Source organism: Phalaenopsis equestris, unplaced genomic scaffold (assembly GCF_001263595.1).
Source record: "Phalaenopsis equestris unplaced genomic scaffold, ASM126359v1 Scaffold000002, whole genome shotgun sequence".
Taxonomy (NCBI): domain Eukaryota; kingdom Viridiplantae; phylum Streptophyta; class Magnoliopsida; order Asparagales; family Orchidaceae; genus Phalaenopsis; species Phalaenopsis equestris.
The window spans coordinates 66,104,483-66,127,550 of record NW_018164444.1 but is presented as its reverse complement, the minus strand read 5'-3'; the positions used below and the strand labels follow the sequence as shown (position 1 = coordinate 66,127,550).

The following is a 23,068-nucleotide window of genomic DNA, read 5'->3' as shown; positions in this document are numbered from 1 at the left end:
AGGGAAAGATGAGGAAGGTCGAGTGATTGTTTGGGCAAGTTGGGAGGGTGTTTGGTTGATTATAGGTAGGCAGGATAGCATGGTTGTGGGAGAAATAGAGGTGGCGGTAGTGTGGTGGTAAGCAGCTAAGGGGAGTGGCAAGAGAAGGGTCGGGAAGAAGATACGAAGGAGTTGGAAGTATACAACACCACCTCAAAGTATGAAACAACCGAAGCACCATGTCATCAGATAGACCCTTAACAAGAGGGAAAGACTCCACAAAAGAGATCTGAAGACAACACAATCATAATTGACTCATACACACAGTGAACAACAATTTATAGCCTCCTACTACTGCACAAAAGGAATGGGGTAAGAAGGTAAAAAGAATCCAGAATAAACTCTTCTCAAAAGAAGACATATGTAGCAGATATGCAAAGCAACCCCCTGGATAGAAAGAGTTCGCGATCTGCATCACTCCTTCGTGCAGGATGACGATCCTGTCCGCCTTCCGTTCTTGGAAGCTTCACTGGACTCGTCCCGCGAAATCAAAGTGCCCCGATGCTGGGCTTATTCAACGCCTGCATCATACACTCCTCACCCACTCCTTAAGGGGATCTCAAGTTAGTCTCTTAACAGCCAACAACCATCAATCTCTTCGATCACCCACCTCCAATGTCGTGCAATGATTGAATGGACACAAGCACCAATAATATTTTGCCATCCAATTTCTTCAATCTTGCATTTGATTATAGTGCTTTAAATTCATATTTAAGCTTGTGTTCTGATTTAGTTTAGTGATTATTAAGAATTGTGCTCAAAATTTCTATCACAGGTAAGTTCTTTAATATTATGAGTCTTAATTTAAGCACTTGGATGGCGGTTGTTGAAGCCATATGATAGACGAACCCATAATTTCTAGGGTATAAGTCATTAACAGGTAGATCAATACCTGGTACCAATGAAGGTAAAATCATAAGATGAAGAAATATGTTAGGGATACGAAGATAATGCTTCATTACAGAATAAATTAATCTTTATCATATGTTGATATGTGTGGATGGTACATACCTTAGAGTATGTCGTATGATCCCAAAATTGGAGCGATGCATATGATCAATATGCTAATATGTGAGTTGAATCTAAGATTCTTATAAGTGTGCTTAATGCTGGACAATATTATACTTTGGTTCAGGATTATTGTTTGATACTTAATATGGTGATATAGATTAATAATTGTCCCAATCACGCAAGAGGTAAAAACACACAAGAAATCCACATTTGTCCCAATCACGCAAGAGCAACAGATGACACAAGCATCCATCCTGACTCCAAGAGCATGATTATATCGTGTTCGTGCATGAATGGGATGCAAAAGCAGTAAGAACCCTCAATAGAAATCATTCATGTTTTTTCTTAAAAAAATGTTTTCATTGTTCTAAAGTAGATATTCTGATAAATCACTATGATGGCCATTCACTTTAATAAACATTGTACTTGAATAAATAGTCAGGCTCATTTTCTTAATTCGATTGTTGATATTTAATCATATGCTTGAAGTGAAATTATCTGATAAATGAAAAACAAAATAAGTTAAGGGCTGCTTGATTTGCTGAAAAAGTAACGCAATGTAAAATGAATGAAATGTAAGGGTAATGTATTGTATTTAGGTTACTTTGGAGTTATTTGATTCAGTGTGAAATAAATAAACAGATTTGGGCAGTGGGCAGTGTGCAGCGACTGGTGATGGGATATGACCAGCGACAGTGGCGGCGGAGGAGGTCAGTAAATGCGGCGGGCAGGCGAGCAACATCCAATATCTGGTGAAGGTCGTTGTTTGATGGAGGGCGGCGAAAGGCAGCAGCACTTTACATAAAAGTATGAATTTAGAAATCAGTCAAATCGATCGAAATCTAAATACTGAGAAAATGAACTATAAAATGTATTTTAAATTCGGTCATAATCTACGCTGTACTTACAATTCTTAAAACCCATGCAAAATAATTACAATACATTGGTTTTTCTATAGATCAAACCACCTCTTAGTTAGTTTTGTTAATCCTTAAGCTTTTTAAAATTGAGTAAATACCTTAAAATTTGTGCTTATGCCCCTAGGATGCAATAGATTAATCATGTGATTATTTATATTTTTATATTGAGAATATACATAATATAGTGTCAATCAACTCTTGTTGAAAAATGATCACTATAAACACATTATTATTATTAGATTATAATGACAATCTCTAGCCGTTAATACTTCTTATTTGTTCTTATTCCCTCATTATTTATTTCCTATTTTGTTTTACTTTATTTTATTTTCTTTCCCGGTTTTTTATTATATTTTATTTCTTTTCTTTATTATGTCTATTGTAATTGGGTTTAAATACCCCTCCTATCAATAATATGGTGCTGCTCTATTCCAAATCTCAACATGGTATCAGAGCCTAACCCTAGATCCAACAGCCACCAGCTTCCTCCCGGTTCCAGCAGCCGACACCTCCTAGTCGTTGGCGTTCTCTGCTGGTTTCAACAGCTGCATGAACCTTATGTTCTAGCCGCAAGTAACAGCAACCGCCGGACTTCCCTGCAACCGTCGGTGTTCCAGCTGCCGCATGAACTTTTTGTCGGTCCCTATGCAATTATCGGTCCCCTCTGATCCAGCCATTGATGATTCAACAAGCTTCTTCCCTCTATCCAGCAGCCGGCAGCCATTGTTTCCTGCTACCCCGTGCAGCTGTTGTTTCCTATAGTTCTGGATCTGAGTCCCCTTCTTACTGTTCTCTACATCAACCATTGTTTCTTGTAGTCCTCTGTCGTAACCCTATCAGAATTCATCGATGGCTCAAAACCACATCTCCTTTGGCTCGGTCGGAATTATGACGGATTCCTCCAACTCTAAACGACCTTCAGAAGGTGTTCTTGATTACACCGGGGGATCAACCCAAATTTAAACTCCCTTGCATACCAGAGGATTAGAAACCAATATGAATTTCTTAATCACAACCCATAAACTAAATGATAATAACTTTCTCCAATGGTCCCAAGCGGTCTTTGTTCATCAAAGGACGTGAAAAATTTGGTTACCTCACAGGTATGGTTCGCGAGCCTCCAAAAATTGAACTGTCATATGAAGCTTGGGAAGTGAAGAACTCCATGATCATGTCGTGGTTGATCAACTCCATGGAGACTTCGATTAGTCGTTCATATATGTTCCTCCCCTCAGTTGGCACCCTCTGGACGATTGTCCGTGATACTTATTTGGATGTAGAAAATTCTGACCAATTTTATGAGGTATCTAAGAAAATCCGGGAGGCAAAACATCGGTCAAGGCCTTATTGCATTATGGATTGAATGCAACTTGTACTACGACTAAACTTGGGATTCTCCGACAGACCTATCCCTCTTCCAGAAGATTGTAGAAATGGATCGCATGTTCCAATTCCTGGGTGGTCTTATCAAAGACCTTGACAAAGGGCGATGCCGTATTTTTAGTCAGGATCCACTTCCTTCCGCACGAGCAGCCTTCACCGAGATTCATCGAGAAAAAAACCAGAGATTTGTCTTGCTCGACACTTCTACTCCTTCAGCCGAATAATCCTCCTTGATCTCAAAAAGTGCTCAACACTCGTCCATGTCATCTCAAACCAGTCACCCTACTTGTGATTACAGTCACAAACTCAATCACACTTGGAGACAAGTATTGGAAACTTCACATTAAGCTAGCGTATAAACCTTCGGCCAAATCCTCTGCAACCAGGGTCTCACGGCGACGTCCGAGCCTACCACAACTCAACAGACTCCTATCTAAAACATCCTGAAATACATTGAATCCCTGAAAAACAAGAGCAATTGATCAAGCTTTTTGGAGTCGCAGGTTCTTCGTCCGACAAGATACTCTTCCAATGGCTCTCACAGTTTTTTCTTCTAGTCGGTGGATTATTGATTCATGTGCCACTGAACACATGACTGGATGTTCACAGGGTTTCTCGACTTACTATCCTTGTTTTGGAAAAGATAATATCAGAATTGAAGATGACTCCTGTAATGTCATTACTGGTAAAAGATCAGTTGTCCTAACAGCCGGTCTAACTCTGGAGTATGTTTTGCATGTTCCCTTATTACAATGTAACTTGTTATCTGTCAGCAAGTTAATAAATGATATCGAATGTGTTTCTAATTTCTCTTCTAATGGTTGTGTTTTTCAGTATCTTCGTTCGAGGATGATGATTGAAACTGCTAATAAGGTAGTTGGACTGTAATATTTACAAGTGAAGAGCACGAAGAGTGTGGACACCACTCAGGAATTGTAGCATATCTCGAGTCATTGATTGTCCTATTATGTTGTTGCATTATCGTTGGGTCATCCTAATTTTCAATATTAGCACAATCTGTATCCTTTAATTTTTTCTAATAAAAATCTTTCTAGCTTCAATTGTGAAACATTTCATTAGCCAAACATCATAAAGGGACTCCCTCACACTTCTAGCTAAACCAATAAAAGGTGATTCCTGACCTTAATTGATAACCACACTCGAATGATACGAGTCTACATTTTAAAAGACAAATCTGAAGTTACTATGACATTCCAAAACTTCTACACTCAATTCAAAACTCTTATTCAAACCCTTCGGACCGACAATGGTTGTGAAATTTTCAACTATATTTTGGGTGAATTCTTGGTAAATAAGAGCATCCTCCATCATAGCTCATATACAGACCCTCAACAAAATGAGGTAGCCGATCGAAAAAGCATTCACTTCCTCAAATTTGCACGATCCATTATGTTTCACTCCAATGCCCTAAAACGGTTTTAGAATGATGTCATTCTCACTGTCAACTATCTCATAAATAGTGTCTGCTCTAAGATTCAAAACTTTTGAATCCCCTTTGCCTTCCTGAAGTCATTCTTCCCTACTAATCGAGTCTTCTCCACATTAGATCCCAAGATTTTTTGGCGCAAGACCTTTTTTCAAAACACTGCCCCCACTTGGAGTAAATTTGATCCCATATCTATAAAATATATATTCCTTAGGTACTGCGTAACTCAAAAGGGTTGTCGGTGTTTGATCCTACCATGAATCTGGATTAGTCTTTATTCCAACTAAATGTCAAGAATGCACTCTTGAATAGAGAGTTGGCAGAACATGTGTATATGTCTCTCCCCTCAGGCTTTGATTTTACAGCCTCCAGAGGACAAATGTGCAAGTTATGAAAGTCCTCCTATGAGCTAAAGCATTTCCCAAGGGCATAGTTCGACAAGTTCACAAAGGTGATCGTAGGCCATAGTTTTACTCGGGCTCAATCGGATCACACTTCTTTTTCCGACATTCCTCCAATTGACAGGTAGCTATCCTTATTTTCAATGTTGATGATATTGTTCTTACAAATAAAAATCTCTCACCATTAGAGTCCTTAAAGAGACTCTTGCAACATCCTTCGAAATAAAGGACACGAGATTTTTCTGGTACTTCTTAGTCATGGAATTCGCTCGATCATCTCGGGGAATTTCCCTGTCTCGGCGCAAATATGTGATTGATCTCTTGATAGAAAATAATTTTCTTCTGTGTAAACCCGTTTATGATTTTATGAATCCTAATGAAAAATTATATGACATTCCCAATGTTGTGTCTGTCAACAAGACTCATCACAAGCGACTCGCGGGAAAACTCATCAACCTCGCTCATATTCGCCCCAATATATGCCACGCATTAGAATAGTGAGTCAATTTATACATGATCCCTATGAGTAACATCTCAAAGTTGTTTACAAGATTCTCTACTATTTGAAAGGTATACCAGACTCAGATTTATTTTACTCTCATTACACCTCTCGGTCTATTGTTGTTTATACAGATGCTGATCGGGCTAGATCAGTTCATGATCGACGTTTCACCTAGAGGTATTGTTCATTTGTATGGGGTATTGCTCATTTGTATGGGGCAATCTTGTCATATAGAAAAGCAAAAAACAGTCTGTGGTTGCCCGATGCAGTGCTGAAGCTGAATTTCAGTCCATGTCTTTAGGAATTTGTGAAGCCCTTCAGCTACACATCATGCTCCATAAACTTAGTATGTCAACATCTGTCCCACTGCAGCTATTTTGTGATAATAAGGTTGCAATCAACATTGCTCACATTCCAGTTCAGTTTGCTCTTATTATCTCATTATGTATTTTTTATTTTGCTTTACTTTGTTTTATTTTCTTTCCCAGTTTTATTCTGTTTCATTTCTTTCCTTTATTACACCTATTGTAATTAGGTTTAAATACCCCTCATTCTATCAATAATATTGTACCGCTCTATTCCAAATCTCAACAATCACTTTGAATTTTTTCAACACTTTATTGAATACTTAGCGATTGCAAATAGTCATAATATGTTGCAGTTGAATAGCCATGGTCACAATTTTTTTATGACCAGCCTATAAAAATACTCTTTAAATTCTCGCTGAACCAAGCCTTCAATGAATACCTGTCTAAAAGCCTCTGATGATCTGATGTAGCTTCATCTACTGAAGGAATTTCACCATTAATTCTTGGAACATGCTGCAAAAGCCATCAACAAGATGAAATAAATTAATTTTAACAAATAAGAATTTAAAATTCAAGTAAAAAAAAAAAGACACATCAAATGATCTGAAACGGAAAGAATTACTAAGGTTTGATGTAATCATGTAATCACGGACAAAACATTAAAACAGGGGGCATTTATATTCATAGCACACAATTCTTACGTATTTAGATATCTCACATGTAAACTTTCATATTTACATGCATATCACTAGAATTTTTAATATCACAACCAAAATAATATTTTATCATTTTTTAGCAATGCATGCATTCAGGATACATTGGTACCGCAACTATTCTAGGGAAATTGTCCGCCTATCAATTTAGTTATCAGAAAATTCAGCGTACTGCAATTCTGTAATGGGCACACTAAGAGGTACATGCTATAAAGCATGTTTGTACAACTAGCATGGCATAGTTTGGTATGCCATTGATGGTCAACATGAGCATACTGTTTGATCCACGGTAAAAGTAATGCATGATACTATAATCATGGTAACCACATTAAGCATTAGAGTATTTAAATGAAACAGTTATGGACTTCCATCGGTTGGCAATCTCTCCAAATTGCCAGAAATTAAGACGTCCCATTGAAAAAGCCAACACCAATGGTGTAGTGAGGCAAAGTCCAAAACACATTGTATGAGACAATTGACGACAAACAGCTTAACAATAGAGACAAATCCACATTTCCTTCACAATTGATCAAATGTTTCAAAACAAACATTGAAAAATGGAATCCCTTTGTGTACATCTAACGACATTTTATTGCTCAAAATGTAGTCCAATGTTCTTCATAAGAATCATGATTTCTGGTAAACGTCAAGAATTTTCCTGTAATAATCCCTACAAAGAGCTGGTGTATTTTGTAGATTAGATTTAATGTTTTATTTGCTTAAGCCTTCATTCTTAACATCATTATTAATGAATTACCCAAAACGCCGAGTCAGATATTTTTACCATAATATCTTCAAGGGGGATTTACATGCATAGCACTCAAAACTTTCAATTTTACCAATTTCACACCAAAAATTTAAATATTACACCATCAAGCACCATGATAAAGGCATTAGTCAACTGCATGTGCCCTTGCCTACCATTGGCGTTCGATTGCGTAGAAGGAAGCTGTAAAGAGGAGGAAGGGGCTGGTTTGGTCACAAGTAAAGAGAGATGAGAGAGTAGTAGGCATCATTGACAGTGAGGGGAGCGATTTGTGGTGTGCTGGCAAGCAGAGAGACAAGAGGAGGAGATGCCGGAAGGTATAGCAGCAGTGCGGCGACTTGTGGTGTGTCAGTGAACAGGAAGATTGGGAGGCTTGTGGGGTGCCAACAAGCAGGAAGATGAGATGAGGAGAGGATGCCAGTAGATGCAGCAGTGGTGCGGCTAGATTGCTGGCGGCGCAAGCAATGGATGGTGAGGGGTGACATTGTTAGAAATTTTAGCTGGGGGTGCTATTTTTTTTTTATTTAAAAGTTTCGGGAGATATAACTGAAATATTTAAAATTTGGGCGCGAAATAGATAAAATCCAAAATTTTGAGTGGTATACATGTAAATCCCTTATCTTCAATATGTGCTACTTAGTCCAACAGTTTATTTCTCACTCAAACTTTCCTATTTTCAACACAACCATCTTAATATTCTCACTTTGTCGTATTCAATTTGTCTTATAAACACTTTATTTTGTTATGATAAGGAGGTTCTTCAATATCTTCAACAATGAAGGCTGCGACATTTGCTTGACCAGATCAAATAATGGGAACAATGATATAACACCATCTTCTCTATCTCCCAAAATAAAATAAAATAAAAAACCATAAAAAACTATTCAAAAGAGAGAAAGGATGAAGAGTTTAAATCAAGTGATACCGTCATAAGAAAATGACAAGTCCTTCAACAATCTACCCTCACAATTTAAGGAGGTTGGACATATGGCCGAGTACTAGTTACAGATTTGTTTTCTAATTGGACTAACACCTTATCAGGCAATCCTAGATCATGGAGCTTGTTTAGGAGTTTAAATTTAAATGTGTTAGAAGCTACTAACATTGATTTATTTCCTTTTCATATATTTTCTTCTTATTTTATTTATTCCTTATTTGCAGGTCTTTCCTTTTTTAAATATTTCCTATGTTAGGAGTCATGTAATCTGCACTTATACCTCCCCTTTCATATCAATACGACTATCCTGCTCAATTCCCAAAATCAACATGATAGTACTGCCAAAGATCTAACCCTAGCCGCCGGTCTCTTCTTCCCGTCGCCAAAACTTCCTGCAGGCCTCCCTCCCTTACACATTTTTTCTCCTCCTGCAGAATTTTTCAGCCGTCTGCCCCTTCTTCCTGTTGTCGGAATGTTTTGTAGACCTTCCTCCCTTGCAATTTTTAGTCGTTGGCCTCCCTCCTCCCGCGGCTTCCCTACAGGCTCTCCCGTCGTTGTTTCATATAAATTTTAGCAGTTGATCCTTCCTGCAAGTTTTTCCAGCCATAGCACCTCCCTCCAACAGGCTAAATCTCCTTTCAAGCTGTCGTCTACAGGGCCTACCGCCGCTAATCTTCCCTGCAGAATTCCCTCCGCTAATCTTCCCTGCAAAATTCCCGCCGCCAGTTGTCCCTCCTGCCACCAGAATCCTCTGTGTCAGGGCTACCCATATATAAAAATCCTTCAACTCGGGCAAACATTCACCGAGATTCACCAGAAAGAAAGTCGAAGACTTGTCATGCTTGACACCTCCACTCCTTCAACTAAAACTTCAGCCTTGGTCTCCAACAGTACTCAACACTCTTCTACGTCGTCACAAGCTAATCACTCCACATGTGATTTTTGTCACAAACCTTATCATACCCGTGACAATTGTTGGAAGCTCCACGGGAATCCATCGAATATGTCTACCTCCAAATCCTCCGCCGCTAAAGGACTTGCCACAACCTCAGAATCCACGACTATGCAACCAAAGCCCACTCGGACCATCCCAGAATCACCATACTCCATCAAGAGTCTGATGGAACACTTAATTAAGATGTTTATATCTAGTCAGTTATCCTCCGCCCGTCGGCCTCCCACGCTCATAAAGATAACATTTTTATGACACTCGTTGCTTTTGATTCTACTATTATATGGCTTATTGATTCAGGTGCCACAAACCACAAGACTGGATGTTCACAAGTCTTCTCGATATATTATTTGTGCTCCAGGAGAGATGCTATAGTTCCATTGCAGCTAAAGGGTCTGTATTCTTTCAGTCAAGTTGACTTTGAGATCTGTGTTACACGTTCTTTTGCTGAAGTTTAACCTCTTGTCGGTGAGTAAATTGACATATGACCTTGATTGCATTGCTCATTTTTATCCTGATGTTTGCGTCTTTCAAGATAGTCGTTCAAGAAGGACGATTTGAACTGCTAAGCATGTAGTTGGGATCTACTTCTTTCAGGAAAAAGGCATTGATGATACGGACACTCAATCTCATAGTTGTAATTTTTTTCCGATCCATGAATATCATATTATGTTATTACATTGTCGGTTGAGTCATCCCAGTTTTCACTATTTAAAATATCCTTTGATGTCTATTAATAAAAATCTATCTAGTTTTAAATGTGAGATTTGACATTTAACTAAACATTAATGTGTACCATGTCCACCCCACCCTTACACTCTTTTCGCTCTTTTTTCACTGATTCATAGTGACTCATGGGGACCCTCTCGAACTTTGAGCTAAATCGATAAATGGTGGGTCCTTACCTTGATTGATGAACATACTCAGATGACTTGGGTTTATATATTAAAAGATAACTAATAAAGTGACAGTCACCTTAAAAAATTTCCACTCCTTCATTTAGACCCAATTCAAAACCATTATTCAAGTCTTTCGGAACGACAATGACCTTGAGTATTTTAAGTCTATATTAGGAGAATTCTTGGTAAATAAGAGCATCCTCCATCAATATAATGTTGTCCTTACTGTAATATATCTCATCAATAGAGTCCCCACAAAAATTTACAACTTTTGGACCCCATTATCCATCTTGATGTCGTGTTTTCCTACCAATCAGTTCTCCATTGGTTGCACGGCCTTTGTTAGAAACACTACCAACTCGTAGTAAACTTGATCTCTGCTCAATCAAATGTATCTTCCTCGGATATTCTGCTAATAAAAAATGTTATAGGTGTGTTGGTCCTACCACCAACAAACTATGTAAATGCTGACGTCTCCTATTTTGAAAGAGTACCCTAATTCTCTAGCACTTCCTCGAGGGGGAGTTGGAATTTCTAGACATTGTTCCTTTTCCAACTTCATGGAATATTTTACCTACTCCTACTACCACTGAATCCGAGGAACCCTCTGTCCCACTGGATCCGCCACCAACCAAACCAACATCTACACCATTCATTCTCCGTGTCTACACTCGACGTACTAAACCCTCGGGTGAGATTTGCCACAATGCTACTCTTGAGCCGGCTGCCTCGATGCATCTATTGGAATCTGCTCCGACCAACATTCCCGGAAAGACACTCTCAACCTACGGGGATCACTCTAACTCTAAAAGAGTTGAATTCCCTCATTGAGATATGCAATCAGGCATGCTCTCTTTATCCTAAAATTAGTCTTTGTACACAGCTTATCACCGACTTACAAAACTTTTGCTAATTATTTGACGGGTCGTTGTCTTCCATCAACTATTGAGGCAGCATTGGCTGACCCCTCCTGGAAGGTTTCATGGATGAGATGAATGCCCTTCAGCAAAATCATACTTGGGATGTTGTTGATCTTACACGATGAAAGAAAGCAGTGGGTTGCCGGTGGATTTTTTGCACCAAATTTAACTTTGATGGATCCTTTGAACGCAACAAGGCAAGTTGGTGCCAAAGGCTATTCACAAACCTATGGAGTGGACTACGATGAGACTTTTGCTCTGGTAGCTAAACTAAAGATCATTCGAGAATCTGGATTGACCTTATCTCCAAAGGGATGTCAAGAATCCTTTCCTTAACAGAAATCTCGCAGAGGAGGTGAACACGTCTCTTCCATCGGGCTTTGACTCAATCTCTTCCTGTGGAAAAGTGTGTAGATTGCAGAAATCTTTTTATGGATTGAACCAATCCCCCCGGTCCTCGTTTGGAAAGTTTATAAAAGTTGTCGTGGGTCGTGGTTTTTATGAGGCCCAATCTGATCACACGATGTTCTTCCGCCACTCATCCAATGACCGTATTGTCATCCTCATTATCTATGTTGATGAAATCATTGTCACAGGCGATGATCGACCGGCCTTGGAATCTTACAAAAGCATCTTGACAACATCCTATGAGATGAAGGACTTGAGTTCTCTCTAATATTTCCTAGGTATGGAAGTAGCTCGGTCCTCTTGGAGGATTACCCTTTCTCAGCGTAAATATGTGACATATTTACTGAATAAGATAAAGCTACTCCTTTGCAAACTAATAAGTGTTCCAATGGATCCTAATGAGAAGTTGACAGACGTTCCCCATGAAGGTCTGGTCAACAAGCCACACTACCAACGTCTGGTGGGGAAACTCGTTTACCTGGATCACATGCGCCTAGACATTTGTCACTCGTTGGTATTGTTAGTCAGCTCATGCATGATCCCTACGAGCACCACCTCACCGTTGTACACGTATCCTCCACTACTTGAAAGGCGCACAGGGCTCAAATTTGTTGTATTCTCATCACACCTCTTGCTCAGTTGCAGTTTAAACAGACATCCATTGAGTTGGGTCCGTCCTTGATCGGCTATCTACCTCAGGTTATCGCTTCTTCATGTGGGGAAACCTTGTCAAATGAAAAAAATGAAAAACAGTCTGTAATTGCCCAGAGCAGTGTTGAAGCCTAGTTTCAGTCTGTCCATTGGAGTATTGAAGTCTTTTGGTTGCGCATCATGTTCCACAAGTTATGTATGTCTGTCTCTCTTCCTCTGTAGCCGCTTTGTGACAATAAAGCTGCCATCAACATTGCTCGTAATCCAGTTCAGCATGATCGTACCAAACATGTGAAGATTGATAGTCATCTTATGAAGGAGAAGCTTGATTCTGAGAAAATTTTTGTTGCATTCATTCCTTCCACTGGCAAATTAACATATATTCTCACAACAAACCTTTCGCAACCGTTGTTTGACGAGTTCAAATCCAAATCGAACATAATTGACATCTATGCTTCAACTTGAGGGAGAGTGTTAAAAGTAATTAGCATTGATTTATTTACTTTTTCTCTATTTCTTGTTTTATATATTTCCTTCTTGTTATGATTTCCAATTTATATGTCTTTCCTAATTTATATCTTTCCTATAGTTTATCTTTCCTTTGTTAGGAGTCATGTAATTTATACTTATGCCTCCCATTTCATATCAATGAGATTATCCTGCTCAATTCCCAAAATATACAAAATGTTTCCTTTAAATAGCGGCAGTAATAGGATACATCTTTCTCCTCACTAGGTGTCCCTCTCTTCTCCAAGTGAACTGCCTCTCATCCATCTGCCAAACCCAACTCTCTCCAACTAAGAATTGAAAGAAGACCGAGAATAAATTCCACTTGCTTAAGAAGAAGCCACGAGAAGAAAAAAAGACTGGACGAAGTTATAAAGGCAAAAATAAGAAGGTAAACAAGACTAAGCCTATTCAATTCTAGTATTCTACCTATAATTACTTTATCTTGCACACCACTTAATTCCTAAAAACCGTCATCATAAAATTTTGGCAGGCTCCCACACAATAATTGTCTTCTTCGCCAATTATAAAGCCTGCATGATATTACAGGAAGCAATATCATCAAAATATCATGGATATTAGAATATTGAAGCAATCCTTCCATCTAGGATTGAGATAACTTTCCGCATGTATCATGACCTCAACTCAGGATCATGTTAATAAAATGTAACACTGAAGGCCATGCTCTTCATAATGTAGATTGGCTAATTAAAATTCCAAGAGTTCCTTCATAAAATGTCGTATGAAGCCAGTATTGTCTACAGAATTTCAAAGTAGGAATTTGAACTTACAGGTATTGGAATTAACAGATTCAACCTTTTGCCAAGTTCACCATCTATAGTTGAACAATCCTCTGTGAGCTCTAATAACCACTCATCTCCATCAAGTGATATTTCTCCTGGGCTACAACATGCACTAGAGGGGTCTGTATCTTCTGAACTCTCCTCACCATCTTCATACACTTGCAAGAAAAACAAAAATTGTTCAGGTGGAAAAGCACCACAACAACACTAACAAAATATATAAATCATTTACGTAATTCATATTCTTCTATGTACCTGAAGTATAAGTGTTCATGGTTGGACCAAACCAGTTTTGCGCAAGAGCAGATGCTTGCAAATGTTCACCTACATTTGCAGGGCTAGTTGCTTCTGCAACAGCAAGGCGCGAAAATTCTTCCTGAAGAGCGTGTGCCATAATCTCATCACTCCCTAGTGAGGTGTGATCCGTTACAAAATTACTTTCTCTACTGTAGGTTCCATCATAAAAGTTCGCATCACTTTCAGTGGTGACACCACAATAGCTCGAGGTTGAAAATGGATCACCGTTGAGAAAATCAAAGCCCCATCTGAGGACATCAGGATCATGCTCATACATAACCATCAGCTTACAATTCTATACTCCTTTATTATATATTGCAACTGTAAAAATAATTACCTGAAATTAGGCCAAGAAAGAAAAAACAACCGCAAGTTAGCTCAAAAGGGTGGTGCGAAAAAACATTAAATAATGTAGAACCATTTTCTCAAACATGCTCTGATGAAAAAAAATTTTAGAAGGCGTTCTCCAGAAAGCAATAAAAAGTACATCAAATATTTCCCAGGTAGAAGCTTCTTCGAAAGAAGCTTATAAAAACATTAGAATTAATTACTATAATTTACAAGCAGGATATCTAAATGCTGAGAACTTTAATCAACAAAGAAACACTAAAAGCATAAATCAATTAGACTTTCTTTTCTCTCTAAAACTACCATCCGATGGAATTCAAATAATTTTGGATGTATTTGCAAAATAGGGAGCTTAAGAATTACTGTAACCTGTCAATCATGATTTATTATCATTAGGTTCTTATAAGTGTGGCAATCATCATTGTCAGTCCCAAGCCCAGATGAGAAAACTCACAGGGGTTGATGTATAAACCTATGCAAAGATTCATGCAATGGATTTAAATTCTATCCAAAGAATTTCCTAGAAATGATACGCAACAACCTAACCTAAATGTGGTGAGAAGTAGGGCAAGGGGATGTTAGATGGTTTCCCATAAATGCCACACCACAACGTAATTGTTGGAAAATAGTTGAGGGTTTGTTTAAGCCTTAAATCACAAGTGACGTGTCACAATCTAACCCATTTGTTAAAAGTGAAGAAGGGTTACCTAGGTCTAAAACTATATTATATTTACTACATATAATTTGAATACTTTACCTGAGAAGACAACAGGATTAGTAAGAAAATAAATGAAACAAGAAAGTTCCAAGTAAAATAAAGAAGGCTAATTATAGTTTACTATATTCAGGAAAAGTTAACAATAGATATATGAGAGGAATATAGGCTGACATAAAATTGAAAGATTAATTGTAAAAGTTAATAAGATAAATAATGAGGTCTGATATTAAGATAGTTATTGTGGAGAGAATTCAAAATATAATCAGAGCATATGCTTCTTAAATAAATTAAGAGAGTTTTAAAAACCAATTCTATGAAGAGAAACATGAAGGATTTATATTATACATCAAATAAAGAGAGATTAACTTTATATTAACAAAATTGTTCTAATATGATAGGCTATAAGGGGAGTCACTTTATGAATGACAAAAGATAAAAAATACGATGAGAAAAGCCATACTTCATTTCATAATAGCATATGATATTGTAATAATGAACACATGCTTTAAGGAAAGAAGAATAACACTTCAAAAAATGAAGCCACCATACCATATCAAACAAATTACTTTTCACGTAGAAAAATTCTTTGCAAAATTATAAGATAATTATAGAAAAAATTTTAATAACACAACACAAAGCCTTAAAATGTCCATATTAAAAGAAAAAAAATGATCAAAAGAAATAATAGCACTAGGATAAGAAGATGAAACTTAAAATATAATAAATTACTAATCTTTCACTATAAGTTATTAAGATAAGCAAATTAGAATTCTTTAGTTGAACCAAACTTGAAACATTAAAAGATGATTGATTTCATTAAGAGAATTGAAAAATATTTTAAAATAGTTTAGAAATAGATTGTACAATAGTCAAGAGAAGAGAAAGAATACTAAGTGAAGCGGGCGTCCATGCCTAGGGCGCGTGATACGGGACAGGCGAATCAGGCGTTTCCGCACCTGGACCGTTCGGTCTAGACTTCTGAGGGTGACAATCCTCCAAGGCTAAGTATTTACCGCCCAGTTGGAGTGTGGTCCACTCCTAGTTATCTAGGACTATTTATTGGTTTTCGTTGGTGTTTAGGGTTAGTTTTTTCGTTCTGCTTGTTTTGGGACAGCCAACACTGTGTCATTTCCCCATCTAGGGCTATATCCAAGAGTTCTGAGTAGTGTTCCAACTATATCTCTTTCTTGAGGTGGTGTTTATCTTTCTGATACCCTTCCACATCCCTTTCCCGCACAGGCTCGCAGCTCCACCTGTGTTGCATCCACACCAAACCGCCTGCAACTTCGTTGTCATCACTCACGACCTCCCTTTTCTTGTTGTTGCCACCCAGGATGGACAACCATTGTTGTTCCTATTGTTTCCATGCCCATTTCCCCTGTTGCGGCCGCCGCAAGGATGGTCAATCCATTCGTTGTTCTGGCAATTCCTCACCTCCCGTTGTTGCTGCCATCTTTCCCTTGTTGTCGTCCCACATTTCAACCCACTAAGCTCCCCTTTGCTACCTCTCTAGAGGCCCGACGCTTTGTCGACACCACTTACACCCAAGATTCAACCCTAAGGCTAGTATTGTGTTGCTTGTTGCAATTTCAAAATTTTCACATTGTCTTAGTGTAATTTCCGATTTGAATTCAGCAATAATATGGGTTTCCCCTTAGTTTGTAATGAATTACGATATCATTTAGTATCAGAGTCAGCCCAACCCTACTTCTATCGTAGGATTACCACCCAACCCCAATTCTATCCTAGGATTACCAAAATCCAATAATATCTAAACTAAACTACATCCAAAAATCATTCCATATTGCAGATTTTTAAAATTAGCCACCCAAATTTTTTTTCCCACCCATAAATCATTCCATTATTTTCCCTATTTCACCTCTCAACCTTAAATGCTAGCCATGTCGCCGAGGAACAAATGTTGGAAGCCGTGCAAGAACTTGCCATGAAAGAGATGCAGCAAAAAATCTACCGACTTCAGCAAAGACTTGTTGGAATTGATGAAAGAACCCAATGAGAAATCAAAGTAGATCGGGATGGGGAGATCCGAAGAAATAAGGGGAAAAATCACAACCCCTTTCATAAGGAAGATTTCAGTGGAGAGGATGGTAAGCCATGGCGCTTCGGGATTCAATATCAGAAGAGGCTTAGGGATGGAGTGACTTCTTGAGGACATAGATACCTGGGAGTGAAAGTAGACTTACAGGATTTCAATTCAAGAATAAATCCGAATGACTTCATTGAGTGGTTACGAACAGTTGAGATGATTTTTTAGTATAAGTTCTCAGATATTAGGAGAGTGAAGCTTGTTGTCATAAAACTGAGGAAAAGTGTCTCTTTATGGTGGAAGGATCTAAAGAGAGAGATAGAGAGAAATATGGAGCAAGATCGTCACTTGGGAGAATATGAAGAGGATGTAAATGAAATACCTACTTTCGCACTACCTCCAAGACATGGTCTTGAAGCTCCACCACCTACAACAAAGAGACTTGTCAGCGGAAGAGTTCACAACAAAATTTGAGCAGCTCGTGCTGAAATGTGAGCTGACAGAGCTGGAGGAGCACGCTATTGTAAGATATTTAGGAGGTCTGAAGCCAACCATTAGCAATGTTGTCCAACTACAGTAGTATTGAGAGTGATGTTTAAACCTTAGCATTGAGGGTGGAGAAACAATAGAAGTGGATCAAGACCCCAACTTCATTCAGGCAGCCACCCACAAGAGGAGCCAACATGAGTGCACCTAAGGGAGGTGTGAAAATTGTCCAGAAAGATTATAGACCTATCATATAATAGCAAGAAACCTGAGAGGAGCAATACAAACAACACAACACTCGCAAGGAAGTGTTTCAAATGTCATGGATTTGGACACATCGCCTCCACTTGCCCTACTAACAGAGTTGTCCCTTTTACGGGGCAGGGGTCAGTAGAAGAAGTGGACAGTGGTGTTGGAGACAGAGAATAGTGATGATGTGCAAAAATACCAGCTTTCAACTGTTGAGAGCAAGATGTTTGTGGTTCAACGGGTCATTCAGACTAAGGCTACGAGAGAGCAGCAACGACTTCACCAAAATATTTTTTTACAGACGATTCACTGTGAAGAAAAATGTTTGCAATATTATTATAGATGAAGATAGTAGTAAAAATGCGGTATCTACACAGATGCTGGATAAGTTGAGTCTCACTACACTCTCAACCATTATCCCTAACTTGGTTGAAGGACAATAGGGCTAACATTGACAGAAGATGTTGTGTGGAGTTTTCAATTGGGGACCAGCTCCAGGATCAAGTGTGATGTGATGTTGTGCCCGTGAAAGCCTGCCAATGGGTTTGCCAGCTTAGGGCGCAGATGTGTCTAGTTTAGGGCACGGATGTGCCCAGATCAGACTCCTATGCAAACAATATCAACAATGACATGATTATGTACCTATGCAAGCTTTCCATCAACAACTTTCATGAGTTGTTGCATACTAAGGCATAATTTTTAAGAGAACCAATCTATAGTGGCTCCTTCAACTTGTGCATTGATAAAAAGTGAGACAAAACCATGTAATTAAAGAAGGAGAAGGAGCACACGATTTTCACCTACACTATAAACATGCAAAAACAAAGTTTTGAAAATCGGACTGGACATCGACCCGGAAGAATTAGAGGTTCAAGATTCAAAGGTTGAACATTAATTGAATTGAGTGTTGAACCGAATTATGTAATAAATATTAAAATATTTAAATATGACTTAAAAAAGACACAACAGAAAATAATGGTAAAATATTTATGTTAAATTTACTTAAAAATTAAAAAATAATTATCATATAAATATAAATATAAATAAATTTATAATGTATTTAATAATATTAGATACTCAATTCTCGCAGCTCAATTCCTGTTTTTGTAGTCATTCACATATTTCATTTATTTTCATGTCATAGGAAAATTTTACATTATAAAGTTTAAATAGAAAAGAAAGAGCTTGTAGCTCACTTAGTGGTTGTGCATGTTGGTTATTTAGTTTGCCCGTTGGATTTTTGAAACATTGTTAAAAGAAAACTTTTAAAATTAAGACATCATATTTTAAGATTAATAAGATTTAATTATTTGCAATCATTAGATCATCGATCAATGGTGATTAAAACCATGAAAATTGAACAAACGGTTTTATAAAATTGGAACCGATTTAACAGTTCACCTGTTGAACTGGCAGTTCTAACTAATTCCCACCACTTCAATGTTGTAGTTGTTCTTATAGGCAATCAGAGTGGTAATATGACCAGTTCATGTAAAAAATGGTTGAGCCGGCCAATGCAGTTTGATTTAAACAACATTGATCATATCTCAAATAAACAAAAGGTGTAAACAACATTGGCAATCCAAAATATTGTTTATAGCACCGCATCATTGACCCCATAATCAAAGACCGTTTCACGTTAAAAGAATAAAAGAAGCATAAATACAAAGCGGAGAGTTTACTAATGCAAACCTCTAAACAACATGATTTCTTACTTTTACTTTATTTTATTTTTTATCTATTCTCTTTTCTTCACTTCCAAAATAAAGCTCATTACAAAAGAATTTTTTGTTAAATCAAAGAAATTTTTCACATGAGTATATATATCATCATAAATACAAACCAAGCTCACAAGGAGAAGGAAGAGGAGGTTTTTCCGCAGTTTTGAAAAAAAATTTGTGATACTTGTTTGAAATATGGAAGAAGAAGATGAAACGATATGATTAACGAGGAGCCAAAATGGCATAAGAACCATTTAAAAAACGCTTTAGAAGACAAAAGCACATACCATATATCAAGGATTTGTGTAATCAACTTCTTAGCTTTCATCTCTCCAAGATCAATCACTCATTGGAAAAGTAGAGTTGCTTTGGTGGAGATAAAGAGATAGGATGTGATGGATTAAAGAGAGGGGACAACACTAGTTCTTTTATTGGTATGAATGACCAAGCCACGGTGGTGCCAATTTCATAAGTCCAATGATAGAGCTAAAATTTCAATTTTTTCTAGTTTGATAAGCTCTAATAACCCGAGCTTAAGAGGACTTCCCAAGTGTTTAAAAAGGCAAAGTAAAATTAAATAAAAATTGCCAATGTCTTGATTAACTAGATATACAAGCATGAAGTAAGGAATGAATCAACATACAGTCTTGAATGACTGAAACAATTCAAAGCACCGTAGAGTGTATATACACCTTGTTCCGCTACTACTGTGGTGGGAATGGTGTTCTGAGCATGATCAGCAGGATATGAAGCACCACTCTAGCTAGCATGGTCACTACCTCAAACAAGAGACTACCAATACCAAGAAGATGATGGAATGTGCAACCCCCGTCACCAAACTATGTAGAGCTAGCCTAATCATTAAATATTAAATCTTGATGACAACAAAATAATTATTGAAGATGAAATGTTTCATGTTTCACGCTCCTCATCAATAACCATATATAGAAAACCACAGGTCTAGGGGCAAGAGATTGATTCTTCCTTCACAATCAGAGCCTTTAAAAACTAATTAGGTGGTTTTGAGGATTTGCCAAGCAGGTACCTAGTTTGCTTGACTCTTTCTTAATCATAAGCAACTTAAAAATTATTTAGCTTGTTTGACTGCTTCCATGTTCTTTCTTTCTTTTTCATATTGTTTAAGCAAAAAAATTACTTTTCCCATCCTTTAAAATGACCCAATATCCTGCCTTGACATGAGTACTAACCTGACAAAATCTCGAGTAATTCCCAAAGCTAAAATAAATGAACCAGATCTAGTTCCACAACATTGACATTATTTTGAGATTTTAAGATTGTTAAATATTTCTTCCATCAAGCCCAACCATCAAGAAACTCAATTTGGGAAAGAGAGCATTCTAGAAGGAAGAGGAGAAATGCCAATAATTAAATTTGACCAAAAAAGAGCTGAAAGGGTGTTTCCTAACATGAATGAATAACAAGAAACTCGTGAGATGAGAATCATTAAACTGCCAGATAAAATAAGCTGAATAAACATTTCAACAGAAAGAAACAATGGAAGGGTTGGATCATTATACTTCTTCAAAATTTTAATAAATATTGATCATTTCTCTCTAATTTAGCCAAAAATAATTTCACCAGAGAAATAACCCTTACCTAAAAAAATCTCAACATCGTGCAAATTGGTAGTGCTGTTTTCTGAAGTATATATAGTTATAGCAGCCAGGTGTTCACGTAGAAGATCCATGGATGGTCAATGATTTTCATAAAGATCTTGAGTCCTTAGATCTCTTCTGCATGAAAATTCTAGTAAAAGTCATATGGCTGTTCAGCCAACAGATTTTTTTTATTTAAAATGACCGAAAATCCCAGTTCCAAAGATCAGCTGGAGCCGCAATCAATACTAAAGATTATGGCAACCAAGCTCTTTATTGCTGCATTGACAAACAGGAAGTTATTAAGACCAGAACAAAACATGAATGAACGGATATTCAAGTAGTTTAGGAAATAAATGAATATATTTCATCACGTCCCGACAGGTTAGTGTGCCTATTTGCTACCGCCTCAAAAACCATGCATTCTAACGGCCATGGAAAACTCCTGATAAAAATCCGCCATTCTCAACTTATCCAGATACAAACCACCCATTTCACAGTCTTTGTCTAGCGGAGAACGCAATAAATATTTACAAATTGAAGAAAGGAAACTTCGATAGCGATAAGCTCTCAGCAGCCAAAACAGATGAACCAAGCAAATCAAACAATTAAAGAAAATCCAATCAAATCAGAAGCATCCACAGCTCCGACTATGAAGAACCAAAATAAAGCTAAGTGTTAAAGAAATCAATACCGATACTCTTCCCAAAAAGACGAAATGATAGAGAGAAAATTGAGCGAACTCTAGCAGCTATCTTTGATTTCCGATAGCCCAATCAATCTAAAAGCCATCGCAGAAACCATCTCATCAACAGGAACGCAAAAGAGACGAGATCCAGATTCCAGCACTCCGATCCGCAAAAGTACGCATAAATTCTACAACATCGCCGATCGACACGAGTACTTACTTGCGAGTGGAACAATCCAAATCCGAATGCAATTAAATGGGCGAAATTAAACACTGCGATAGCGCGAGCTCATTCTTGGCGAGACGAAGCAAAGATGGGAAGGCTGGCCAATCAGGAGCAATTGGGGTATATAGAGAGGAGGAAAGCGGCTTCGAGACGCCACAGAGATAGATGAAACACTGGAAACAGAGCCGGGAGAGAACGGAAACTTGCGGACATCAAGGTGAAAATACTCAGCATAATTTAACGCGTTGTACTCGGCATATACAACTACAAATCAATATATATATACTTTCCTTATCTTTAAAGGATCTCCTTGTTTATATGGGAGAGCGTGCAATATATTGATGTTACATATTTCTATCTATTTTATTGGGTAATCTACATGATATTCTTGATATTTTACTGATATGAGTCTACTGTCAGACTGTTCTCTAGCTCGGTCGACTGAGTTTTTTTGGTTTCGGCTTAGCATGGCCAGTTCAGTTGACCATGCTTAATCAACGTTGTTGGTTGGTTGTATTTGTTTTGTTGCCCTTGATAATAAACCAGAGAGCTTCTGGACACCCCTCGTATGGTTGGAGATGTCGAAGGGCTAGAAATTCCCTCGAGTCAGCTTCTTCAAGTCAGTTGGCTTAGATGTCTCTTTATCATGTTTTGACTGAACGACTCTGATTCGAATCATTCAATCCTTTCTCATGACTCAGATAGCTTTGGTCTTATTGGCTTTGGCTCAGACAGCTACACTGAGTCGAATAAGTGGGTCTCCTGATCTTCTGTTAGTGGTTTATTCTTCATTGTATTTTTTTCATTTGGACCGTTGGATCTCCTTAAGATCAGTGCTGCCACACTTTCAATGTGCTTATTTTAGTTTCTCAATTCCCATTCTTATTTACAACGATAATGAGATAAGAATGCTAGAATTTAATGCCAAAAGTAGATATTATTTATTTTGATCAATGATTTAATAATTGAACTCCCTTAATTTTTGTGTCTTTGGTCCTTATAAATAGTGTATGACATGACTCTTTGTTTTCTATATTTGTTTTGCATCTCTGCTCGTCTGATCTGGTCGGCTTCCACGCATTGTCATAGAGAATGTGTCAAATCC

General features: G+C 37.7%; 1 protein-coding gene across 7 annotated transcripts in view; it reads right to left on the bottom strand.

Moving 5' to 3' along the window:
• Positions 1 to 22,213, bottom strand: part of LOC110039550 — a 52,167-nt gene extending 29,954 nt beyond the window's left edge. For 3 of the 7 annotated variants that reach the window (XM_020744657.1, XM_020744656.1, XM_020744651.1), the window contains exons 1-5: positions 21,744 to 22,213; positions 21,051 to 21,328; positions 13,823 to 14,201; positions 13,556 to 13,725; positions 6,451 to 6,524 (exon numbers count right to left, since the gene is read on the bottom strand). In XM_020744657.1, coding sequence (XP_020600316.1) covers positions 6,451 to 6,524; positions 13,556 to 13,725; positions 13,823 to 14,147 — 569 coding nt within the window. In that variant the 5' untranslated portion in view covers positions 14,148 to 14,201; positions 21,051 to 21,328; positions 21,744 to 22,213. The remainder of the gene's footprint in view (positions 1 to 6,450; positions 6,525 to 13,555; positions 13,726 to 13,822; positions 14,202 to 21,050; positions 21,329 to 21,743) is intronic. The other 4 variants (XM_020744655.1, XM_020744653.1, XM_020744652.1 and 1 more) reach the window with 4 other exon arrangements.
• Positions 22,214 to 23,068: the final 855 nt, after the last annotated feature.